Source organism: Oncorhynchus gorbuscha, linkage group LG11 (assembly GCF_021184085.1).
Source record: "Oncorhynchus gorbuscha isolate QuinsamMale2020 ecotype Even-year linkage group LG11, OgorEven_v1.0, whole genome shotgun sequence".
Classification (NCBI taxonomy): domain Eukaryota; kingdom Metazoa; phylum Chordata; class Actinopteri; order Salmoniformes; family Salmonidae; genus Oncorhynchus; species Oncorhynchus gorbuscha.
Genome location: NC_060183.1, coordinates 7991564 through 8013974, shown reverse-complemented (window position 1 = coordinate 8013974; position 22411 = coordinate 7991564). Strand labels below are relative to the sequence as shown.

Genomic DNA, 22411 nt, shown 5'->3' with positions numbered 1-22411 from the left:
CATCTCTCTCTCATCTCTCTCTCTCTCATCATAGCCCCTCTCTCTCTCTCTCATCATAGCCTCTCTCTCATCTAGCCTCTCTCTCTCTCTCTCTCTCATCATAGCCCCTCTCTCTCTCTCTCATCATAGCCCCCCTCTCTCTCTCTCATCATAGCCCTCTCTCTCTCTCATCATAGCCCTCTCTCTCTCTCATCATAGCCCCCTCTCTCTCTCTCATCATAGCCCCTCCTCTCTCTCTCTCTCATCATAGCCCTCTCTCTCTCTCATCATAGCCTCTCTCTCTCTCTCATCATAGCCCCTCTCTCTCTCTCTCATCATAGCCCCTCTCTCTCTCTCTCATCATAGCCCCTCTCTCTCTCTCTCATCATAGCCCTCTCTCTCTCTCATCATAGCCCTCTCTCTCTCTCATCATAGCCCCTCTCTCTCTCTCTCATCATAGCCCCTCTCTCTCTCTCATCATAGCCCCTCTCTCTCTCTCTCATCATAGCCCCTCTCTCTCTCTCTCATCATAGCCCCTCTCTCTCTCTCTCTCATCATAGCCCTCTCTCTCTCTCTCATCATAGCCCCTCTCTCTCTCTCTCTCATCATATCATAGCCCTCTCTCTCTCTCTCTCATCATAGCCCCTCTCTCTCTCTCTCATCATAGCCCCCCTCTCTCTCTCTCTCATCATAGCCCTCTCTCTCTCTCTCTCTCATCATAGCCCCCTCTCTCTCTCTCATCATAGCCCCTCTCTCTCTCTCTCTCTCTCTCTCATCAGCCTCCCCTCTCTCTCTCTCTCATCATAGCCCCTCCCTCTCTCTCTCTCTCTCTCTCATCATAGCCCCTCTCTCTCTCTCTCTCATCATAGCCCTCTCTCTCTCTCTCTCTCTCTCTCTAGCTCTCCTCCCTCTCTCTCTCTCATCATAGCCTCTCTCTCTCTCATCATAGCCCTCTCTCTCTCTCTCTCATCATAGCCCTCTCTCTCTCATCATAGCTCTCTCTCTCATCATAGCCTCTCTCTCTCTCTCTCTCATCATAGCCCCTCTCTCTCTCTCTCTCTCTCATCATAGCCCTCTCTCTCTCTCATCATAGCTCTCCTCATCTCTCTCTCTCTCTCTCATCATAGCCCCCTCCTCTCTCTCTCTCTCTCTCTCTCATCATAGCCCTCTCTCTCTCTCTCTCATCATAGCCCCTCCTCTCTCTCTCATCATAGCCCCTCTCTCTCTCTCTCTCTCATCATAGCCCCCTCTCTCTCTCTCTCTCATCATAGCCCCTCTCTCTCTCTCTCATCATAGCCCCTCTCTCTCTCTCATCATCTCTCTCATCATAGCCCTCTCTCTCTCTCTCATCATAGCCCCCCCTCTCTCTCTCTCTCATCATAGCCCCCTCTCTCTCTCTCTCTCTCTCTCATCATAGCCCCCTCTCTCTCTCTCTCATCATAGCCCCTCTCTCTCTCTCTCATCATAGCCCCTCTCTCTCTCTCTCTCTCTCTCATCATAGCCCCCTCTCTCTCTCTCTCATCATAGCCCTCTCTCTCTCTCTCTCATCATAGCCCCTCTCTCTCTCTCTCTCTCTCTCTCTCTCTCATCATAGCCCCCTCTCTCTCTCTCTCTCATCATAGCCCCTCTCTCTCTCTCTCATCATAGCCCCTCTCTCTCTCTCATCATAGCCCTCTCCTCTCTCTCTCTCTCTCTCTCATCATAGCCCCTCTCTCTCTCTCTCATCCCCCTCTCTCTCTCTCTCATCATAGCCCCTCTCTCTCTCTCTCATCATAGCCCCCTCTCTCTCTCTCTCATCATAGCCCCTCTCTCTCTCTCTCATCATAGCCCCTCTCTCTCTCTCTCTCATCATAGCCCCTCTCTCTCTCTCTCTCTCATCATAGCCCCTCTCTCTCTCTCTCTCTCATCATAGCCCCCTCTCTCTCTCTCATCATAGCCCTCTCTCTCTCTCTCATCATAGCCTCCTCTCTCTCTCTCTCTCTCATCATAGCCCCTCTCTCTCTCTCTCATCATAGCCCTCTCTCTCTCTCTCATCATAGCCCCTCTCTCTCTCTCTCTCTCTCATATCATAGCCCCTCTCTCTCTCTCTCATCTCTCTCTCATCATAGCCCCCTCTCTCTCTCTCTCTCATCATAGCCCCTCTCTCTCTCTCTCTCTCTCTCTCTAGCTCTCTCTCTCTCTCATCATAGCCCCTCTCTCTCTCTCTCTCTCATCATAGCCCTCTCTCTCTCTCATCATAGCCCCTCTCTCTCTCTCTCATCATAGCCCCTCTCTCTCTCTCTCCTCTCTCTCTCTCTCTCTCATCATAGCCCTCTCTCTCTCTCTCTCATCATAGCCCCTCTCTCTCTCTCTCTCTCATCATAGCCCTCTCTCTCTCTCTCATCATAGCCCCCTCTCTCTCTCTCATCATAGCCCCTCTCTCTCTCTCTCTCATCATAGCCCCTCTCTCTCTCTCTCATCATAGCCCCTCTCTCTCTCTCTCTCATCATAGCCCCCTCTCTCTCTCTCTCATCATAGCCCCCTCTCTCTCTCTCATCATAGCCCCTCTCTCTCTCTCTCTCTCATCATAGCCCTCTCTCTCTCTCTCTCATCATAGCCCTCTCTCTCTCTCATCATAGCCCCTCTCTCTCTCTCTCATCATAGCCCTCTCTCTCTCTCTCATCATAGCCCTCTCTCTCTCTCTCTCATCATAGCCCCTCTCTCTCTCTCTCTCTCTCTCTCTCTCATCATAGCCCCTCTCTCTCTCTCTCATCATAGCCTCTCTCTCTCTCTCATCATAGCCCCTCTCTCTCTCTCTCATCATAGCCCCTCTCTCTCTCTCTCATCATAGCCCTCTCTCTCTCTCTCATCATAGCCCCTCTCTCTCTCTCTCTCTCATCATAGCCCCTCTCTCTCTCTCTCTCATCATAGCCCCTCTCTCTCTCTCATCATAGCCCCTCTCTCTCTCTCTCATCATAGCCCCCTCTCTCTCTCTCTCATCATAGCTCTCCTCTCTCTCTCATCATAGCCCCTCTCTCTCTCTCTCATCATAGCCTCTCTCTCTCTCTCTCATCATAGCCCCTCTCTCTCTCTCTCATCATAGCCCCTCTCTCTCTCTCTCATCATAGCTCTCTCTCTCTCATCATAGCCCCTCTCTAGCCCCTCTCTCTCTCTCTCTCATCATAGCCCCCCTCTCTCTCTCTCATCATAGCCCCCCCTCTCTCTCTCTCTCTCATCATAGCCCCCTCTCTCTCTCTCTCATCATAGCCCCTCTCTCTCTCTCATCATAGCCCCTCTCTCTCTCTCTCATCATAGCCCTCTCTCTCTCTCTCATCATAGCCCCCTCTCTCTCTCTCTCATCATAGCCCTCTCTCTCTCTCTCTCTCTCTCATCATAGCCCCCTCTCTCTCTCTCTCTCATCATAGCCTCTCTCTCTCTCTCTCTCTCATCATAGCCCCCTCTCTCTCTCTCATCATAGCCCCTCTCTCTCTCTCTCATCATAGCCCCTCTCTCTCTCTCATCCCTCTCTCTCTCTCTCATCATAGCCCCTCTCTCTCTCTCTCATCATAGCCCCTCTCTCTCTCTCTCATCATAGCCCCCCCTCTCTCTCTCTCATCATAGCCCTCTCTCTCTCTCTCTCATCATAGCCCCTCTCTCTCTCTCTCTCTCTCTCTCTCTCTCATCATAGCCCCTCTCTCTCTCTCTCATCATAGCCCCTCTCTCTCTCTCTCTTCATAGCCTCTCTCTCTCTCTCTCTCTCTCTCTCATCATAGCCCCTCTCTCTCTCTCTCATCATAGCCCTCTCTCTCTCTCTCATCATAGCCCCTCTCTCTCTCTCTCTCATCATAGCTCTCTCTCTCTCTCTCATCATAGCCCCTCCTCTCTCTCTCTCTCTCATCATAGCCCCTCTCTCTCTCTCTCATCATAGCCCCTCTCTCTCTCTCTCATCATAGCCCCTCTCTCTCTCTCTCATCATAGCCCCCCTCTCTCTCTCTCTCATCATAGCCCTCTCTCTCTCTCTCATCATAGCCTCTCTCTCTCTCTCATCATAGCCCTCTCTCTCTCTCTCTCTCTCTCATCATAGCCCCTCTCTCTCTCTCTCATCATAGCCCCTCTCTCTCTCTCTCATCATAGCCCCTCTCTCTCTCTCTCTCATCATAGCCCCTCCCCTCTCTCTCTCTCTCTCATCATAGCCCCCTCTCTCTCTCTCATCATAGCCCCTCTCTCTCTCTCTCATCATAGCCCTCTCTCTCTCTCTCTCTCATCATAGCCCTCTCTCTCTCTCTCTCATCATAGCCCCTCTCTCTCTCTCTCTCATCATAGCCCCCTCTCTCTCTCTCTCATCATAGCCCTCTCTCTCTCTCTCTCATCATAGCCCCCTCTCTCTCTCTCTCATCATAGCCCCCCTCTCTCTCTCTCTCATCAGCCCCTCTCTCTCTCTCTCATCATAGCCCCTCTCTCTCTCTCTCATCATAGCCCCTCTCTCTCTCTCATCATAGCCCCTCTCTCTCTCTCTCATCATAGCCCTCTCTCTCTCTCTCTCATCATAGCCCCTCTCTCTCTCTCTCATCATAGCCCTCTCTCTCTCATCATAGCCCCTCTCTCTCTCTCATCATCTCTCTCTCATCATAGCCCCTCTCTCTCTCTCTCATCATAGCCCCTCTCTCTCTCTCTCTCATCATAGCCCCTCTCTCTCTCTCTCATCATAGCCCCTCTCTCTCTCATCATAGCCCCTCTCTCTCTCTCTCATCATAGCCCCTCTCTCTCTCTCTCATCATAGCCCTCTCTCTCTCTCTCTCTCTCATCATAGCCCCTCTCTCTCTCTCTCATCATAGCCCCTCTCTCTCTCTCTCTCATCATAGCCCCCTCTCTCTCTCTCATCATAGCCCCTCTCTCTCTCTCTCATCATAGCCCCTCTCTCTCTCCTCATCTCTCTCTCTCTCATCATAGCCCTCTCTCTCTCTCTCATCATAGCCCCTCTCTCTCTCTCTCATCATAGCCCCTCTCTCTCTCTCTCATCATAGCTCCCTCTCTCTCTCTCTCATCATAGCCCTCTCTCTCTCTCTCATCATAGCCCCCTCTCTCTCTCTCATCATAGCCCCCTCTCTCTCTCTCTCATCATAGCCCCCTCTCTCTCTCTCTCATCATAGCCTCTCTCTCTCATCTCTCTCTCTCTCATCATAGCTCTCTCTCTCTCATCATAGCCCCTCTCTCTCTCTCTCATCATAGCCCTCTCTCTCTCTCTCATCATCTCTCTCTCTCATCATAGCCCCTCTCTCTCTCTCTCATCATAGCTCTCTCTCTCTCATCATAGCCCCTCTCTCTCTCTCTCTCATAGCCCCCTCTCTCTCTCTCATCATAGCCCTCTCTCTCTCTCTCTCATCATAGCCCCCTCTCTCTCTCTCTCTCTCATCATAGCCCCCTCTCTCTCTCTCTCTCATCATAGCCCCCCTCTCTCTCTCTCTCATCATAGCCCTCTCTCTCTCTCATCATAGCCCCCTCTCTCTCTCTCTCATCATAGCCCCTCTCTCTCTCTCTCATCATAGCCCCTCTCCCTCTCTCTCTCTCTCATCATAGCCCCCTCTCTCTCTCTCTCATCATAGCCCCTCTCTCTCTCTCTCATCATAGCCTCTCTCTCTCATCATAGCCCTCTCTCTCTCTCATCATAGCCCCTCTCTCTCTCTCTCATCATAGCCCCCCCTCTCTCTCTCTCTCATCATAGCCCCTCTCTCTCTCTCTCATCATAGCCCTCTCTCTCTCTCTCTCATCATAGCCTCTCTCTCTCTCTCATCATAGCCCCTCTCTCTCTCTCTCATCTCTCTCTCTCTCTCTCTCTCTCATCATAGCCCCCTCTCTCTCTCTCATCATAGCCCTCTCTCTCATCATAGCCCTCTCTCTCTCTCTCATCATAGCCCCTCTCTCTCTCATCATAGCCCCTCTCTCTCTCTCTCATCATAGCCCCCTCTCTCTCTCTCATCATAGCCCCTCTCTCTCTCTCTCTCATCATAGCCCTCTCTCTCTCTCTCTCATCATAGCCCCTCTCTCTCTCTCATCATAGCCTCTCTCTCTCTCTCATCATAGCCCCTCTCTCTCTCTCTCATCATAGCCCCTCTCTCTCTCTCTCATCATCCCCTCTCTCTCTCTCATCATAGCCCTCTCTCTCTCTCATCATAGCCCCTCTCTCTCTCTCTCATCATAGCCCCTCTCTCTCTCTCATCATAGCCCCTCTCTCTCTCTCTCATCATAGCCCCCTCTCTCTCTCATCTCTCTCATCATAGCCCCCTCTCTCTCTCTCTCATCATAGCCCCCTCTCTCTCTCTCTCATCATAGCCCCTCTCTCTCTCTCATCATAGCCTCTCTCTCTCTCATCATAGCTCTCTCTCTCTCTCATCATAGCTCTCTCTCTCTCTCTCTCATCATAGCCCCTCTCTCCTCTCTCATCATAGCCCCCCTCTCTCTCTCTCTCATCATAGCCCCTCTCTCTCTCTCTCATCATAGCCTCTCTCTCTCTCTCATCATAGCCCCTCTCTCTCTCTCTCATCATAGCCCCTCTCTCCTCTCTCTCTCTCTCTCTCATCATAGCCCCTCTCTCTCTCTCATCATAGCCCCTCTCTCTCTCTCTCTCATCATAGCCTCCCTCTCTCATCATAGCCCTCTCTCTCTCTCTCATCATAGCCCCCTCTCTCTCTCATCATAGCCCTCTCTCTCTCTCTCATCATAGCCCCCTCTCTCTCTCTCTCATCATAGCCCCTCTCTCTCTCATCATATGGCCCCTCTCTCTCTCTCTCATCATAGCCCCTCTCTCTCTCTCATCATAGCCCCTCTCTCTCTCTCTCTCATCATAGCCCCTCTCTCTCTCATCATAGCTCCTCTCTCTCTCTCTCTCATCATAGCCCTCTCTCTCTCATCATAGCCCCTCTCTCTCTCTCATCATAGCCCCCTCTCTCTCTCTCATCATAGCCCCCTCTCTCTCTCTCATCATCTCTCTCTCATCATCTCATCATAGCTCTCTCTCTCTCTCATCATAGCCCCTCTCTCTCTCTCATCATAGCCCCCCTCTCTCTCTCTCTCATCATAGCCCCTCTCTCTCTCTCATCATAGCCCCTCTCCCTCTCTCTCTCTCATCATAGCCCCCTCTCTCTCTCTCATCATAGCCCCTCTCTCTCTCTCATCATCTCTCTCTCTCTCTCATCATAGCCCCCCTCTCTCTCTCTCTCTCTCATCATAGCCCCCTCCTCTCTCTCTCATCATAGCCCCTCTCTCTCTCTAGCCCCTCTCTCTCTCTCTCATCATAGCCCCTCTCTCTCTCTCTCATCATAGCTCTCCCTCTCTCATCATAGCCCTCTCTCTCTCTCATCATAGCCCCCTCTCTCTCTCTCTCATCATAGCCCCCCTCTCTCTCTCTCTCATCATAGCCCCTCTCTCTCTCTCATCATAGCCCTCTCTCTCTCTCTCTCATCATAGCCCCCCTCTCTCTCTCATCATAGCCCTCTCTCTCTCTCTCTCTCATCATAGCCCCCTCTCTCTCTCTCTCATCATAGCTCTCTCTCTCTCTCATCTCTCTCATCATAGCCCTCTCTCTCTCTCTCATCATAGCTCCTCTCTCTCTCTCATCATCTCTCTCTCATCATAGCCCTCTCTCTCTCTCTCATCATAGCCCTCTCTCTCTCTCATCATCATAGCCCCTCTCTCTCTCTCTCTCATCATAGCCCCCTCTCTCTCTCTCTCTCTCTCTCATCATAGCCCCTCTCTCTCTCATAGCCCCTAGCCCCTCTCTCATCATAGCTCCTCTCTCTCTCTCATCATAGCCCCTCTCTCTCTCTCTCATCATAGCCCCCTCTCTCTCTCTCATCATAGCCCCTCTCTCTCTCTCTCTCTCTCTCATCATAGCCCCCTCTCTCTCTCTCATCATAGCCCCTCTCTCTCTAGCCCCTCTCTCTCTCTCTCTCATCATAGCCCCCCCTCTCTCTCTCTCTCATCATAGCCCCCTCTCTCTCTCTCTCATCATAGCTCTCTCTCTCTCTCTCTCATCATAGCCCCTCTCTCTCTCTCTCATCATAGCCCCTCTCTCTCTCTCTCATCATAGCCCCTCTCTCTCTCTCTCATCATCATAGCCCTCTCTCTCTCTCTCTCATCATAGCCCCCTCTCTCTCCTCTCTCTCTCTCTCATCATAGCCCCTCTCTCTCTCTCTCATCATAGCCCCCTCTCTCTCTCTCATCATAACCTCTCTCTCTCTCATCATAGCCCTCTCTCTCTCTCTCTCTCATCATAGCCCTCTCTCTCTCTCTCATCATAGCCCTCTCTCTCTCTCTCATCATAGCCCCTCTCTCTCTCATCATAGCCCCTCTCTCTCTCTCTCATCATAGCCCCTCTCCTCTCTCTCTCTCTCTCATCATAGCCCCTCTCTCTCTCTCATCATAGCCCCTCTCTCTCTCTCTCTCATCAGCCCCTCTCCTCTCATCATAGCCCCTCTCTCTCTCTCATCATAGCTCTCCTCTCTCTCTCATCATAGCCCCCTCTCTCTCTCTCATCATAGCCCTCTCTCTCTCTCATCATAGCCCCTCTCTCTCTCTCTCATCATAGCCCTCTCTCTCTCTCTCTCATCATAGCCCCCCTCTCTCTCTCTCTCTCATCATAGCCCCTCTCTCTCTCTCATCATAGCTCCCCCTCTCTCTCTCTCTCATCATAGCCCCTCTCTCTCTCTCTCATCATAGCCCCTCTCTCTCTCTCTCATCATAGCCCTCTCTCTCTCTCTCATCATAGCCCCCTCTCTCTCTCTCTCTCTCATCATAACCCCTCTCTCTCTCATCATAGCCCCTCTCTCTCTCTCTCATCATAGCCTCTCTCTCTCATCATCATCTCTCATCCTCTCTCTCTCTCTCTCATCATAGCCCCTCTCTCTCTCTCTCATCATAACCCCCTCTCTCTCTCATCATAGCCCCCTCTCTCTCTCATCATAGCCCCCCTCTCTCTCTCATCATAGCCCCTCTCTCTCTCATCATAGCCCCTCTCGCTCACTCTCAATTCAATTTAAGGGCTTTATTGGCATGGGAAAACGTATGTTAACATTGCCAAAGCCCCTCTCTAGATAATATACAAAAGTTAAATCAACAATAAAAATCAACAGTAAACATTACACTCACAGAAGTTCCAAAAGAATAAAGACATTTCAAATGTCATATTATGTCTATATACAGTGTTGTAACGATGTGCAAATAGTTATTAAAGTACAAAGCCCCTCTCTCTCTCTCTCTCAACCCTAACCTTCTGTATCTCTCTCTCCCCCCTTCCAGCCTGTGAGACCGTAGCAGATGCTCTGTACAACACAGTGTGGACGCTGGGCTGCAGATCCTTCATGAACAGCCAGAGGGAAGCATGTCACTGTGAGGGAGAGGAGAGGGACGAGCTGTAGAGGACCAGGCTGGGAGGAGAGGGACGAGCTGTAGAGGACCAGGCTGGGAGGAGAGGGACGAGCTGTAGAGGACCAGGCTGGGAGGAGAGGGACGAGCTGTAGAGGACCAGGCTGGGAGGAGAGGGACGAGCTGTAGAGGACCAGGCTGGGAGGAGAGGGACGAGCTGTAGAGGACCAGGCTGGGGAGGATAGCCCCCTCGAGCTGTCAGAGGACCAGGCTGGGAGGAGAGGGAAAGCTGTAGAGGACCAGGCTGGGAGGAGAGGGATGATAAGCTAAATAGAGGACCAGGCTGGGAGGAGAGGAATACGAGGCAGCTGTAGAGGACCAGGCTGGGAGGAGAGGGATGAGCTGTAGAGGACCAGGCTGGGAGGAGAGGGATGAGCTGTAGAGGACCAGGCTGGGAGGAGAGGGAGGGACCAGGCTGTAGAGGACCAGGACCAGGCTGGGGAGGAGAGGGACACGAGAGACCAGGCTGGGAGGAGACTGTAGAGGACCAGGCTGGGAGGACGCTGGGACCAGGCAGATCCTTCAGAGGACCAGGCTGGGACACAACACAACAGGACCAGGCTGGGACTCAACACGAGGACCAGGCTGGGAGGAGAGGGATGAGCTGTAGAGGACCAGGCTGGGAGGAGAGGGAACACTGTAGAGGACCAGGCCAGGGGAGCTGTAGAGGACCAGGCTGGGAGGAGAAAGCTGGGAGGACCAGGCTGGGAGGAGAGGGAGAGGAGCTGTACGAGGAAAGCTGGGAGGACCAGGCTGGGAGGAGAGGGACGAGCTGTAGAGGACCAGGCTGGGAGGAGAGGGACAAGCTGTAGAGGAAGGCTGGGAGGAGAGGGACGAGCTGTAGAGGACCAGGCTGGGACACAACACAACAGGACCAGGCTGGGAGGAGAGGGAAGCTGGGAGGACCAGGCTGGGAGGAGAGGGATGAGCTGTAGAGGACCAGGCTGGGAGGAGAGACAACACAACACTACTCAACACGAGAGGACCAGTCAAACACTACTCAACACGAGAGAAAGCTGGGAGGAGAAGGACGAGCTGTAGAGGACCAGGCTGGGACACAACACAACACTACTCAACACGAGAGAAAGCTGGGAGGAGAGGGATGAGCTGTAGAGGACCAGGCTGGGACACAACACAACACTACTCAACACGAGAGAAAGCTGGGAGGAGAGGGATGAGCTGTAGAGGACCAGGCTGGGACACAACACAACACTACTCAACACGAGAGAAAGCTGGGAGAGAGAGGGATGAGCTGTAGAGGACCAGGCTGGGACACAACACAACACTACTCAACACGAGAGAAAGCTGGGAGGAGAGGGACGAGCTGTAGAGGACCAGGCTGGGACACAACACAACACTACTCAACACGAGAGAAAGCTGGGAGGAGAGGGACGAGCTGTAGAGGACCAGGCTGGGACACAACACAACACTACTCAACACGAGAGAAAGCTGGGAGGAGAGGGATGAGCTGTAGAGGACCAGGCTGGGACACAACACAACACTACTCAACACGAGAGAAAGCTGGGAGGAGAGGGATGAGCTGTAGAGGACCAGGCTGGGACACAACACAACACTACTCAACACGAGCTGGGAGAAAGCTGGGAGGAGAGGGATGAGCTGTAGAGGACCAGGCTGGGACACAACACAACACTACTCAACACGAGAGAAAGCTGGGAGGAGAGGGATGAGCTGTAGAGGACCAGGCTGGGACACAACACAACACTACTCAACACGAGAGAAAGCTGGGAGGAGAGGGATGAGCTGTAGAGGACCAGGCTGGGACACAACACAACACTACTCAACACGAGAGAAAGCTGGGAGGAGAGGGATGAGCTGTAGAGGACCAGGCTGGGACACAACACAACACTACTCAACACGAGAGAAAGCTGGGAGGAGAGGGATGAGCTGTAGAGGACCAGGCTGGGACACAACACAACACTACTCAACACGAGAGAAAGCTGGGAGGAGAGGGACGAGCTGTAGAGGACCAGGCTGGGACACAACACAACACTACTCAACACGAGAGAAAGCTGGGAGGAGAGGGATGAGCTGTAGAGGACCAGGCTGGGACACAACACAACACTACTCAACACGAGAGAAAGCTGGGAGGAGAGGGATGAGCTGTAGAGGACCAGGCTGGGACACAACACAACACTACTCAACACGAGAGAAAGCTGGGAGGAGAGGGATGAGCTGTAGAGGACCAGGCTGGGACACAACACAACACTACTCAACACGAGAGAAAGCTGGGAGGAGAGGGATGAGCTGTAGAGGACCAGGCTGGGACACAACACAACACTACTCAACACGAGAGAAAGCTGGGAGGAGAGGGATGAGCTGTAGAGGACCAGGCTGGGACACAACACAACACTACTCAACACGAGAGAAAGCTGGGAGGAGAGGGATGAGCTGTAGAGGACCAGGCTGGGACACAACACAACACTACTCAACACGAGAGAAAGCTGGGAGGAGAGGGATGAGCTGTAGAGGACCAGGCTGGGACACAACACAACACTACTCAACACGAGAGAAAGCTGGGAGGAGAGGGATGAGCTGTAGAGGACCAGGCTGGGACACAACACAACACTACTCAACACGAGAGAAAGCTGGGAGGAGAGGGACGAGCTGTAGAGGACCAGGCTGGGACACAACACAACACTACTCAACACGAGAGAAAGCTGGGAGGAGAGGGACGAGCTATAGAGGACCAGGCTGGGACACAACACAACACTACTCAACACGAGAGAAAGCTGGGAGGAGAAGGACAAGCTATAGAGGACCAGGCTGGGACACATCACAACACTACTCAACACGAGAGAAAGCTGGGAGGAGAGGGACGAGCTGTAGAGGACCAGGCTGGGACACAACACAACACTACTCAACACGAGAGAAAGCTGGGAGGAGAGGGACGAGCTATAGAGGACCAGGCTGGGACACATCACAACACTACTCAACACGAGAGAAAGCTGGGAGGAGAGGGACTCAGCATAGAGGACCAGGCTGGGACACAACACAACACTACTCAACACGAGAGAAAGCTGGGAGGAAAAGGACAAGCTGTAGAGGACCAGGCTGGGACACAACACAACACTACTCAACACGAGAGAAAGCTGGGAGGAGAAGGACAAGCTATAGAGGACCAGGCTGGGACACATCACAACACTACTCAACACGAGAGAAAGCTGGGAGGAGAAGGACAAGCTATAGAGGACCAGGCTGGGACACATCACAACACTACTCAACACGAGAGAAAGCTGGGAGGAGAGGGACGAGCTGTAGAGGACCAGGCTGGGACACAACACAACACTACTCAACACAGAGAAAGCTGGGAAAGGGTGAGGGATTGTGTTATTATTAGAGGACCAGGCTGGGACACAACACAACACTAACAAACACGAGAGAAAGCTGGGAGGAGAGGGACGAGCTGTAGAGGACCAGGCTGGGACACAACACAACACTACTCAACACGAGAGAAAGCTGGGAGGAGAGGGATGAGCTGTAGAGGACCAGGCTGGGACACAACACAACACTACTCAACACAGAGAGAAAGCTGGGAGGAGACTCCCATTAAGGACCAGGCTGGGACACAACACAACACTACTCAACACGAGAGAAAGCTGAGGAGACCTGGGATGAGCTGTAGAGGACCAGGCTGGGACACAACACAACACTACTCAACACGAGAGAAAGCTGGGAGGAGAAGGACGCTATCCAGAGGACCAGGCTGGGACACCACAACACTCTCAACACGAGAGAAAGCTGGGAGGATCAGGCTGGGACAAGCTGGGACCCTGGACAATAGAGGACCAGGCTGGGACACAACACAACACTACTCAACACGTTAAGCTGGGAGGAGATGTGTGTTAAGGTCCAGCTAATATGGGAGGACCAGGCTGGGACACAACACAACACTACTCAATGAATAGAGAAAGCTGGGAGGAGAGGGACGAGCTATAGAGGACATGCAGGACAATATCCTCTTGCGAGAATCATCAATGGGAAAGGGTGCTTGAAACTCAACATGGATTCATACAGTGGGACTTCACACTGCACAAATTAGAATATTACTTTATTATTAACCTAGAAAATATGACAATTTTTCTATTACCACATGAAAACACGACAGAGGTTTTACGCTTGATGAGGAAAGACTGTACCAATGAGTTAATAGTGGTATTATGTAGTAAAAATATAACCGTAGTGGTATAGCGTAGTGTCACACTGTCTTTATCTAACTTCTACCTGTTTTTCTATTTTCTGAAAGTTGACAGCGGATATTTATATTTCAAATATATTTTCAGGAAAAGACTATGACTCCCATTAACATATTATTGTGTTATTATTTTATTAACATACCTCAAACCAACAAAACAAATCCTGATAGAGAGAAGACCTTTCAGTCAGCATCATATCCCACATAAGTGGTATACTGTCCCAAGTGGTATACTGTAGTGGTACAAAGTGTACTACTTGTGACCACGGCCCATGAGGCTCTGGTAAAGTAGTGCACTTTGTAGTGGAATAGATGTCATTTGTGACGCATACCGAAATAACCTGGTCTAACACAACACAAACACCAGTTGGTTGGACCTGTGGTTACTGACAGGCTGTATAATAATAATAATAATATATGCCATTTAGCAGACGCTTTTATCCAAAGTGGTACTTACAGTCAGTGGCATACATTCTAGTGGGTGGTAGTGGGATCGAACCCACTAGTGGCGTATACTGTAGCGCCATGCTCTACCAACTGAGCTACAAATAAGTGTGTTATGTTGAGCTGTATGTTATTGTGTGGTTACTGTAGTGGTCCATACTGAGTGGGAATATCTGCTTTTTTTGTTGTTACTTTTCGATGAATAAATGAATAACTAATTATACAATGTTGATGTGATAAGTTCACTTAAGGTACTGTAGGTACAGTAGTGGTATACAGTAGTGGTATACAGTAGTGGTATACAGTAGTGGTATACTGTAGTGGTATAGAGTAGTGGTATAGATACTGTAGTGGTATAGATTAGTGGTATACTGTAGTGGTATACTGTGGTGGTATACTGTAGTGGTATACTGTAGTGGTATACTGTAGTGGTATAGAGTGGTGGTATACTGTAGTGGTATACTGTAGTGGTATACTGTAGTGGTGGTATACTGTAGTGGTATACTGTAGTGGTATACTGTGGTGGTATAGAGTGGTGGTATACTGTAGTGGTATACTGTAGTGGTATACTGTAGTGGTATACTGTAGTGGTATACTGTAGTGGTATACAGTAGTGGTATACTGTGGTGGTATAGAGTGGTGGTATACTGTAGTGGTATACTGTAGTGGTATACTGTAGTGGTATACTGTGGTGGTATACTGTAGTGGTATACTGTAGTGGTGGTATACTGTAGTGGTATACTGTGGTGGTATACTGTAGTGGTATACTGTGGTGGTATACTGTAGTGGTATACTGTAGTGGTATACTGTAGTGGTATACTGTAGTGGTATACTGTAGTGGTATACTGTAGTGGTATACTGTGGTGGTATACTGTGGTGGTATACTGTAGTGGTATACTGTGGTGGTATACTGTAGTGGTATACTGTAGTGGTATACTGTAGTGGTATACTGTAGTGGTATACTGTAGTGGTATACTGTAGTGGTATACTGTAGTGGTATACTGTAGTGGTATACTGTGGTGGTATAGAGTAGTGGTATACTGTGGTGGAATAGAGTAGTGGTATACTGTGGTGGTATACTGTGGTGGTATAGTGGTGGTATACTGTAATGGTATACTGTAGTGGTATACTGTGGTGGTATACTGTAGTGGTATACTGTAGTGGTATACTGTAGTGGTATACTGTAGTGGTATAGAGTGGTGGTATACAGTAGTGGTATACTATAGTGGAAAACAGTAGTGGTATACTGTGGTGGTATACTGTAGTGGTATACTGTGGTGGTATACTGTAGTGGTATACTATAGTGGAAAACAGTAGTGGTATACTGTGGTGGTATACTGTAGTGGTATACTGTGGTGGTATACTGTAGTGGTATAGAGTGGTGGTATACAGTAGTGGTATACAGTAGTGGTATACTGTGGTGGTATACTGTAGTGGTATACAGTAGTGGTATACTGTGGTGGTATAGATTAGTGGTATACTGTGGTGGTATAGAGTGGTGGTATACAGTAATGGTATACTGTAGTGGTATACTGTGGTGGTATACTGTAGTGGTATACTGTAGTGGTATACTGTAGTGGTATAGAGTGGTGGTATACAGTAGTGGTATACAGTAGTGGTATACTGTGGTGGTATACTGTGGTGGTATACTGTGGTGGTATACAGTAGTGGTATACTGTAGTGGTATACTGTAGTGGTATAGAGTGGTGGTATACAGTAGTGGTATACAGTGGTGGTATACTGTAGTGGTATACTGTGGTGGTATAGAGTAGTGGTATACTGTAGTGGTATACTGTGGTGGTATACTGTGGTGGTATACAGTAGTGGTATACTGTAGTGGTATACTGTAGTGGTATACTGTGGTGGTATACTGTGGTGGTATAGAGTAGTGGTATACTGTAGTGGTATAGAGTGGTGGTATACTGTAGTGGTATACTGTAGTGGTATACTGTGGTGGTATACTGTGGTGGTATACTGTAGTGGTATACAGTAGTGGTATAGAGTGGTGGTTTCTAGTACAATGTATACAGTAGTGGTATACTGTAGTGGTATACTGTGGTGGTATAGAGTAGTGGTATACTGTAGTGGTATAGAGTGGTGGTATACTGTAGTGGTATACAGTAGTGGTATAGAGTGGTGGTATACTGTGGTGGTATACTGTGGTGGTATACTGTAGTGGTATACAGTAGTGGTATAGAGTGTTGATTTCTAGTCACAATACACCACATTATCAACCCGGGGTGTCAGTCGTTCTGCTCTCTTTATTAACCCGGGGTGTCAGTCGTTCTGCCCTCTTTATTAACCTGGGGTGTCAGTCGTTCTGCTCTCTTTATTAACCCGGGGTGTCAGTCGTTCTGCTCTCTTTATCAACCCGGGGTGTCAGTCGTTCTGCTCTCTTGTCAAGCCAAACACGACAACTCTATAAGAAGTTGGCAAGAGAGCATAAACAGACTGGCAGTCAGGCTAGCTCTCCATACATCGGTTATATACTATAAATTACACTGTTTGTCTATGGATATTACATATGCTCTTACTACACTTACACTGCATTCGGAAAGTATTCAGACCCCTCGACTTTTTTCACATTTTGTTACGTTTACAGCCTTATTCTAAAATGTATTAAATTATTTTTTCCCCCTCATCAATTCACACACAATAATGACATCACAATACCCCATAATGACATCAAAATACCCCATAAAAAAAAGCAAAAAAACAGGTTTAGAATGTATTTTTATTTATTTTTATACACAGAAATATCAGATTTACAAATTCAGACCCTTTCCTCAGTACTTTCTTGAAGCACCTTTGGCAGCATCGAGTCTTCTTGGGTATGATGCTACGAGCTTGGCACACCTTTTTTGGGGGAGTTTATCCCATTCTTCTTCACAGATCCTCTCAAGCTCTGTCAGGTTGGATGGGGAGTGTCGCTGCACAGCTATTTTCATGTCTCTCCAGAGATTTTCAATCGGGTTCAAGTCCGGGCTCTGGCTGGGCCACTCAAGGACATTCAGAGACTTGACCCGAAGCCACTCCTGTGTTGTCTAGGCTGTGTGCTTAGGGTCGTTGTCCTGTTGGAAGGTGAACCTCCACCCCAGTCTGAGGTCCTGAGCGCTCTGGAGCAGGTTTTCATCAAGGATATCTCTGTACTTTGCTCCATTCATCTTTCCCTCTATCCGGACTCGTCTCCCTGTCCCTGCTGCTGAAAAACATCCCCACAGCATGATGCTGCCACCACCATGCTTCACCGTAGGGATGGTGCCAGGTTCCCTCCAGACGTGACACTTGGCATTCAGGCCAAAGAGTCTAATCTTGGTTTCATCAGATCAGAGAATCTTGTTTCTCATCTCATCTGAGACCTTTAGGTGCCTTTAGGCAAACTCCAAGTGGGCTGTTATGTGTCATTTACTGAGGAGTGGCTTCCATCTCGCCACTATCATAAAGGCATGATTGGTGGAGTGCTGCAGTGGAAGATTCTCCCATCTCCACAGAGAAACTCTGGAGCTCTGTCAGAGTGACCATCAGGTTCTCGGTCACCTCCCTGACCAAAGCCCTTCTCCCCCGATTGCTCAGTTTGGCCGGATGGCCAGCTCTAGGAAGAGTCTTGATGGTTCCATTTAATAATAATGGAGGCCACTGTGTTCTTGGGGACCTTCAATTCTGCAGAAATGTTTTGGTACCCTTCCCCAGATCTGTCCCTCGACACAATCCTGTCTCGGAGCTCTACGGACAATTCCTCATCGCTTGGTTTTTGCACTGTCCACTGTGGGACCTTAAATAGACAGGTGTGTGCCTTTCCAAATAATTTACCACAGGTGGACTCCAAGTTGTAGAAAAACCTTAAGGACGATCAATGGAAACAGAATGCAGCTGAGCTCAATGTCGAGTCTCATAGCAAAGGGTCTGAATATTGATGTAAATAAGGTATTTCTGTTTTTATTATTAATACATTTGCAAAAAAATGTCTAAAAACCTGTTTTTGATTTGTCATTACAGGGTATTATGTGTAGATTGATGAGAAAAAAAAGGATTTTAATACATTTTAGAATAAGGCTGAAACGTAACAAAATGTGGAAAAAGTCAAAGACACTGTATAAACCAGTACATTGGCATTAAATAAATCTACATTTTCTAACCTTTATATTTAACTAGGCAAGTCAGGCATCTACATACAGGCATGGCCTGTAAAACAAGTCATCAGGCTTTGAGAAACGCATCTTGCAAAACTCACTGACCTAGTTTAGGATCTGTCATCTTGTACTACGACTGACAAATTGCAAACCCCAGCTCCTCAAGCCTTTCAAACGATTTCTAATAGAACTGCCAATCACTTTAATGTGTGAGGAGATTGTGCTCGAGGGCCAAGTGGCTAAGATATAGGAATGCGTTTCAATTGGCACCCTATTCCCCTATGGGCCCTGATCAAATGTAGTGCACTATATAGGAAATAGGGTGTGATTTGGAACGTAAGCATATATATATATATACTGATGTGCTGTATTTACCAGAGAGACTGACATAAGGGAGTTAGAGGATACAGTGCATTACTGAGGGATGTGTGGCCTGGCCTACATCAATGACTGAAAGTCAGGACTTGATTTGACTAATTGATTTGGTTTAACCAGGAGAGTCTCTGATGGTTCTCTTGACCTTCTGAGTTGTAAGTGGTCATGGTAAATTAGTGGATGTCATCATGTCCTTTCTGACTGAACCACGAAGCCTCTCAAACTCAACTCTGGACCTAGATGCCAGTTCCACTGCTTTCCCCCATAGTGGCCCTCTAATCAGGGACTGATTTAGACCTGGGACACCAGGTGGGTGATTCCCCTCTAATCAGGGACTGATTTAGACCTGGGACACCAGGTGGGTTATTCCCCTCTAATCAGGGACTGATTTAGACCTGGGACACCAGGTGGGTGATTCCCCTCTAATCAGGGACTGATTTAGACCTGGGACACCAGGTGGGTGATTCCCCTCTAATCAGGGACTGATTTAGACCTGGGACACCAGGTGGGTGATTCCCCTCTAATCAGGGACTGATTTAGACCTGGGACACCAGGTGGGTGATTCCCCTCTAATCAGGGACTGATTTAGACCTGGGACACCAGGTGGGTGATTCCCCTCTAATCAGGGACTGATTTAGACCTGGGACACCAGGTGGGTGATTCCCCTCTAATCAGGGACTGATTTAGACCTGGGACACCAGGTGGGTGATTCCCCTCTAATCAGGGACTGATATAGACCTGGGACACCAGGTGGGTGATTCCCCTCTAATCAGGGACTGATATAGACCTGGGACACCAGGTGGGTGATTCCCCTCTAATCAGGGACTGATTTAGAACTGGGACACCAAGTGGGTGATTCCCTTCAAATCAGGGACTGATTTAGACCTGGGACACCAGGTGGGTGATTCCCCTCTAATCAGGGACTGATTTAGACCTGGGACACCAGGTGGGTGATTCCCCTCTAATCAGGGACTGATTTAGACCTGGGACACCAGGTGGGTGATTCCCCTCTAATCAGGGACTGATTTAGAACTGGGACACCAAGTGGGTGATTCCCCTCAAATCAGGGACTGATTTAGACCTGGGACACCAGGTGGGTGATTCCCCTCTAATCAGGGACTGATTTAGACCTGGGACACCAGGTGGGTGATTCCCCTCTAATCAGGGACTGATTTAGACCTGGGACACCAGGTGGGTGATTCCCCTCTAATCAGGGACTGATTTAGACCTGGGACACCAGGTGGGTGATTCCCCTCTAATCAGGGACTGATTTAGACCTGGGACACCAAGTGGGGGAAATTAATGATCAGGTAGAACAGACAACCAGCAGACTCCGGAGCTGTATAGGTCCTCACACATAGCATTATTGATTCTGCATCGCTTCACTCTATGGCCTGGTGGTGGTGGTGGTGGTGGTGGTGGTGGTGGTGGTGGTGGCCTGGTAGTGGTGGTGGTGGTGGTGGTGGTGGCCTGGTGGTGGTGGTGGTGGTGGTGGTGGTGGCCTGGTGGTGGTGGTCTTGTGGTGGCCTGGTGGTGGTGGTGGTGGTGGTGGTGGTCTGGTGGTGGTGGTGGTCTGGTGGTGGTGGTGGTGGTGGTGGTGGTGGCGGCCTGGTGGTGGCCTGGTGGTGGTGGTGGTGGCCTGGTGGGGGTGGTGGTAGTCTGGTGGTGGCCTGGTGGTGGTGGTGGCCTGGTGGTGGTGGCCTGGTGGTGGCCTGGTGGTGGTGGCCTGGTGGTGGTGGCCTGGTGGTGGTGGTGGCCTGGTGGTGGTGGTGGTGGTGGCCTGGTGGTGGTCTGGTGGTGGTGGAGGTGGTCTGGTGGTGGTGGTGGTGGTGGTCTGGTGGTGGTGGTGGTGGTGGTCTGGTGGTGGTGGTGGTGGTCTGGTGGTGGTGGTGGTGGTGGTCTGGTGGTGGTGGTGGTGGTGGTGGTCTGGTGGTGGTTGTGGTCTGGTGGTGGTGGTGGTGGTGGTGGTGGTGGTGATGGTCTGGTGGTGGTGGTGGTGGTGGTGGTGGTGGTGGTGGTGGTGGTGGTGGTGGTGGTGGTGGTGGTCTGGTGGTGGTGGTGGTCTGGTGGTGGTGGTGGTGGTGGTGGTGGTGGTGGCGGTGGTGGTGGTCTGGTGGTGGTGGTGGTGGTCTGGTGGTGGTGGTGGTGGTGGTGGTCTGGTGGTGGTTGTGGTCTGGTGGTGGTGGTAGTGGTGGTGGTGGTCTGGTGGTGGTGGTGGTGGTCTGGTGGTGGTGATGGTCTGGTGGTGGTGGTGGTGGTGGTGGTGGTGGTGGTGGTGGTGGTGGTGGTGGTGGTGGTCTGGTGGTGGTGGTGGTGGTGGTCTGGTGGTGGTCTGGTGGTGGTGGTGGTCTGGTGGTGGTGGTGGTGGTCTGCTGGTGGTGGTGGTCTGCTGGGGGTGGTGGTGGTGGTGGTGGTGGTGGCCTGGTGGTGGCCTGGTGGTGGTGGTCTGGTGGTGGTGGCGGTGGTGGTGGTGGTGGTGGTGGTCTGGTGGTGGTGGTGGTCTGGTGGTGGTCTGGTGGTGGTGGCCTGGTGGTGGCCTGGTGGTGGTGGCCTGGTGGTCTGGTGGTGTTGGTCTGGTGGTGGTGATGGTGGTGATGGTGGTGGTGGTGGTGGTCTGGTGGTGGTGGTGGCCTGGTGGTGGTTTGCTGGGGGTGGTGGCCTGGTGGTGGTGGTGGTGGTGGGCTGGTGGTGTTGGCCTGGTGGTGGTGGTCTGATGTCTCAGTCTGGCAGAATGTGTATGGGTCCTCCACTCAGGAGAAAATGCTGGTCATGCTCCTACAATATATATCTCTGTATCTATTGTATCTATTTCTATGTTTGCAGTGGTGCAGTTGTGAGATGGCCTGAAGGTGGTATGGAGGTGCCACGGCGGTCTGATGTCTCAGTCTGGCAAGATGCGTATGGGTCCTCCACTCAGCACGTGATGCTGGTCCCAGTCCTCCTGTTCCTCCTCTGTCCTCCACAGTTCCCGACGCAGACGCCCTCTACAGCCCTGAGAACAGCGGGAGTCTCCTGCCCCACACACCAACACACGACAGTGCAGGAACACCTCCTGTTGACACACACGCAGATAGACACGTGGATACGCACGTAGATACAGAACATAGACACGCACACACATCAGACACACACACACACATACTGAACTGGCCAGCTGGCTCCCGGGGGGTGTCTGTTCTTACTGACCTTGTTGTCCTTGCCAACAAACTTGAAGACAGGAACCTGGTAGTGTTTGGATAGCTGGTCCTTAGCAGAGTACTGACGCACCATTTCATCTGAGATACACCTAAACACACAATATAGGGTTAGAGAGGAGGAGAGAAGAGGAAATAGGGGAGAGAGGGGAGGAGCGAAAGAAGAGAAGTGGAGGAGGGAGAGGGTAGGGGAGGGGAGGAGGGAGAGGGTAGGGGAGAGACGGGGGGAAGGGGAGGAGGGAGAGAGGAGGGGAGGAGGGGAAGGGGAGGAGGGAGAGAGGAGGGGAGGGGAGGAGGGAGAGTGGAGGGGAGAGCAGGGGGAAGGGGAGGAGGGAGAGAGGAGGGGAGAGAAGAGGGGAAGGGGAGGAGAGAGAGAGGAGGGGAGAGAAGAGGAGGAGGGATAGGAGGGGGAGAAGAGGAGGAGGGGATGAGGGGAGGTGAGGAGAGAAGATAAGGTGGAGAGGAGAGCGAGAGGAGGGGCAGTGTGGAGAGAAGAGGAGTAGGGGAGGAGGGAGAGCGGAGGGGAAGTGGGGAGAGAAGAGGAGTAGGGGAGGAGGGAGAGAGCAGGGGAAGTGGGGAGAGTAGGGGAGGAGGGGAGAGAAGAGGACTAGGGGAGGAGGGGAGGTGGGGAGAGAAGAAGAGAAGGGGAGAAGGAGAGGGGCACAATGAGGGTAGGA

General features: G+C 50.8%; 1 protein-coding gene across 1 annotated transcript in view; it reads right to left on the bottom strand.

Moving 5' to 3' along the window:
• Positions 1–21125: 21125 nt before the first annotated feature.
• Positions 21126–22411, bottom strand: part of oit3 (oncoprotein induced transcript 3) — a 49397-nt gene continuing 48111 nt past the window's right edge. The window contains exons 11-12 of the mRNA XM_046367830.1: positions 21727–21826; positions 21126–21592 (exon numbers count right to left, since the gene is read on the bottom strand). Coding sequence (XP_046223786.1) covers positions 21422–21592; positions 21727–21826 — 271 coding nt within the window. The 3' untranslated portion in view covers positions 21126–21421. The remainder of the gene's footprint in view (positions 21593–21726; positions 21827–22411) is intronic.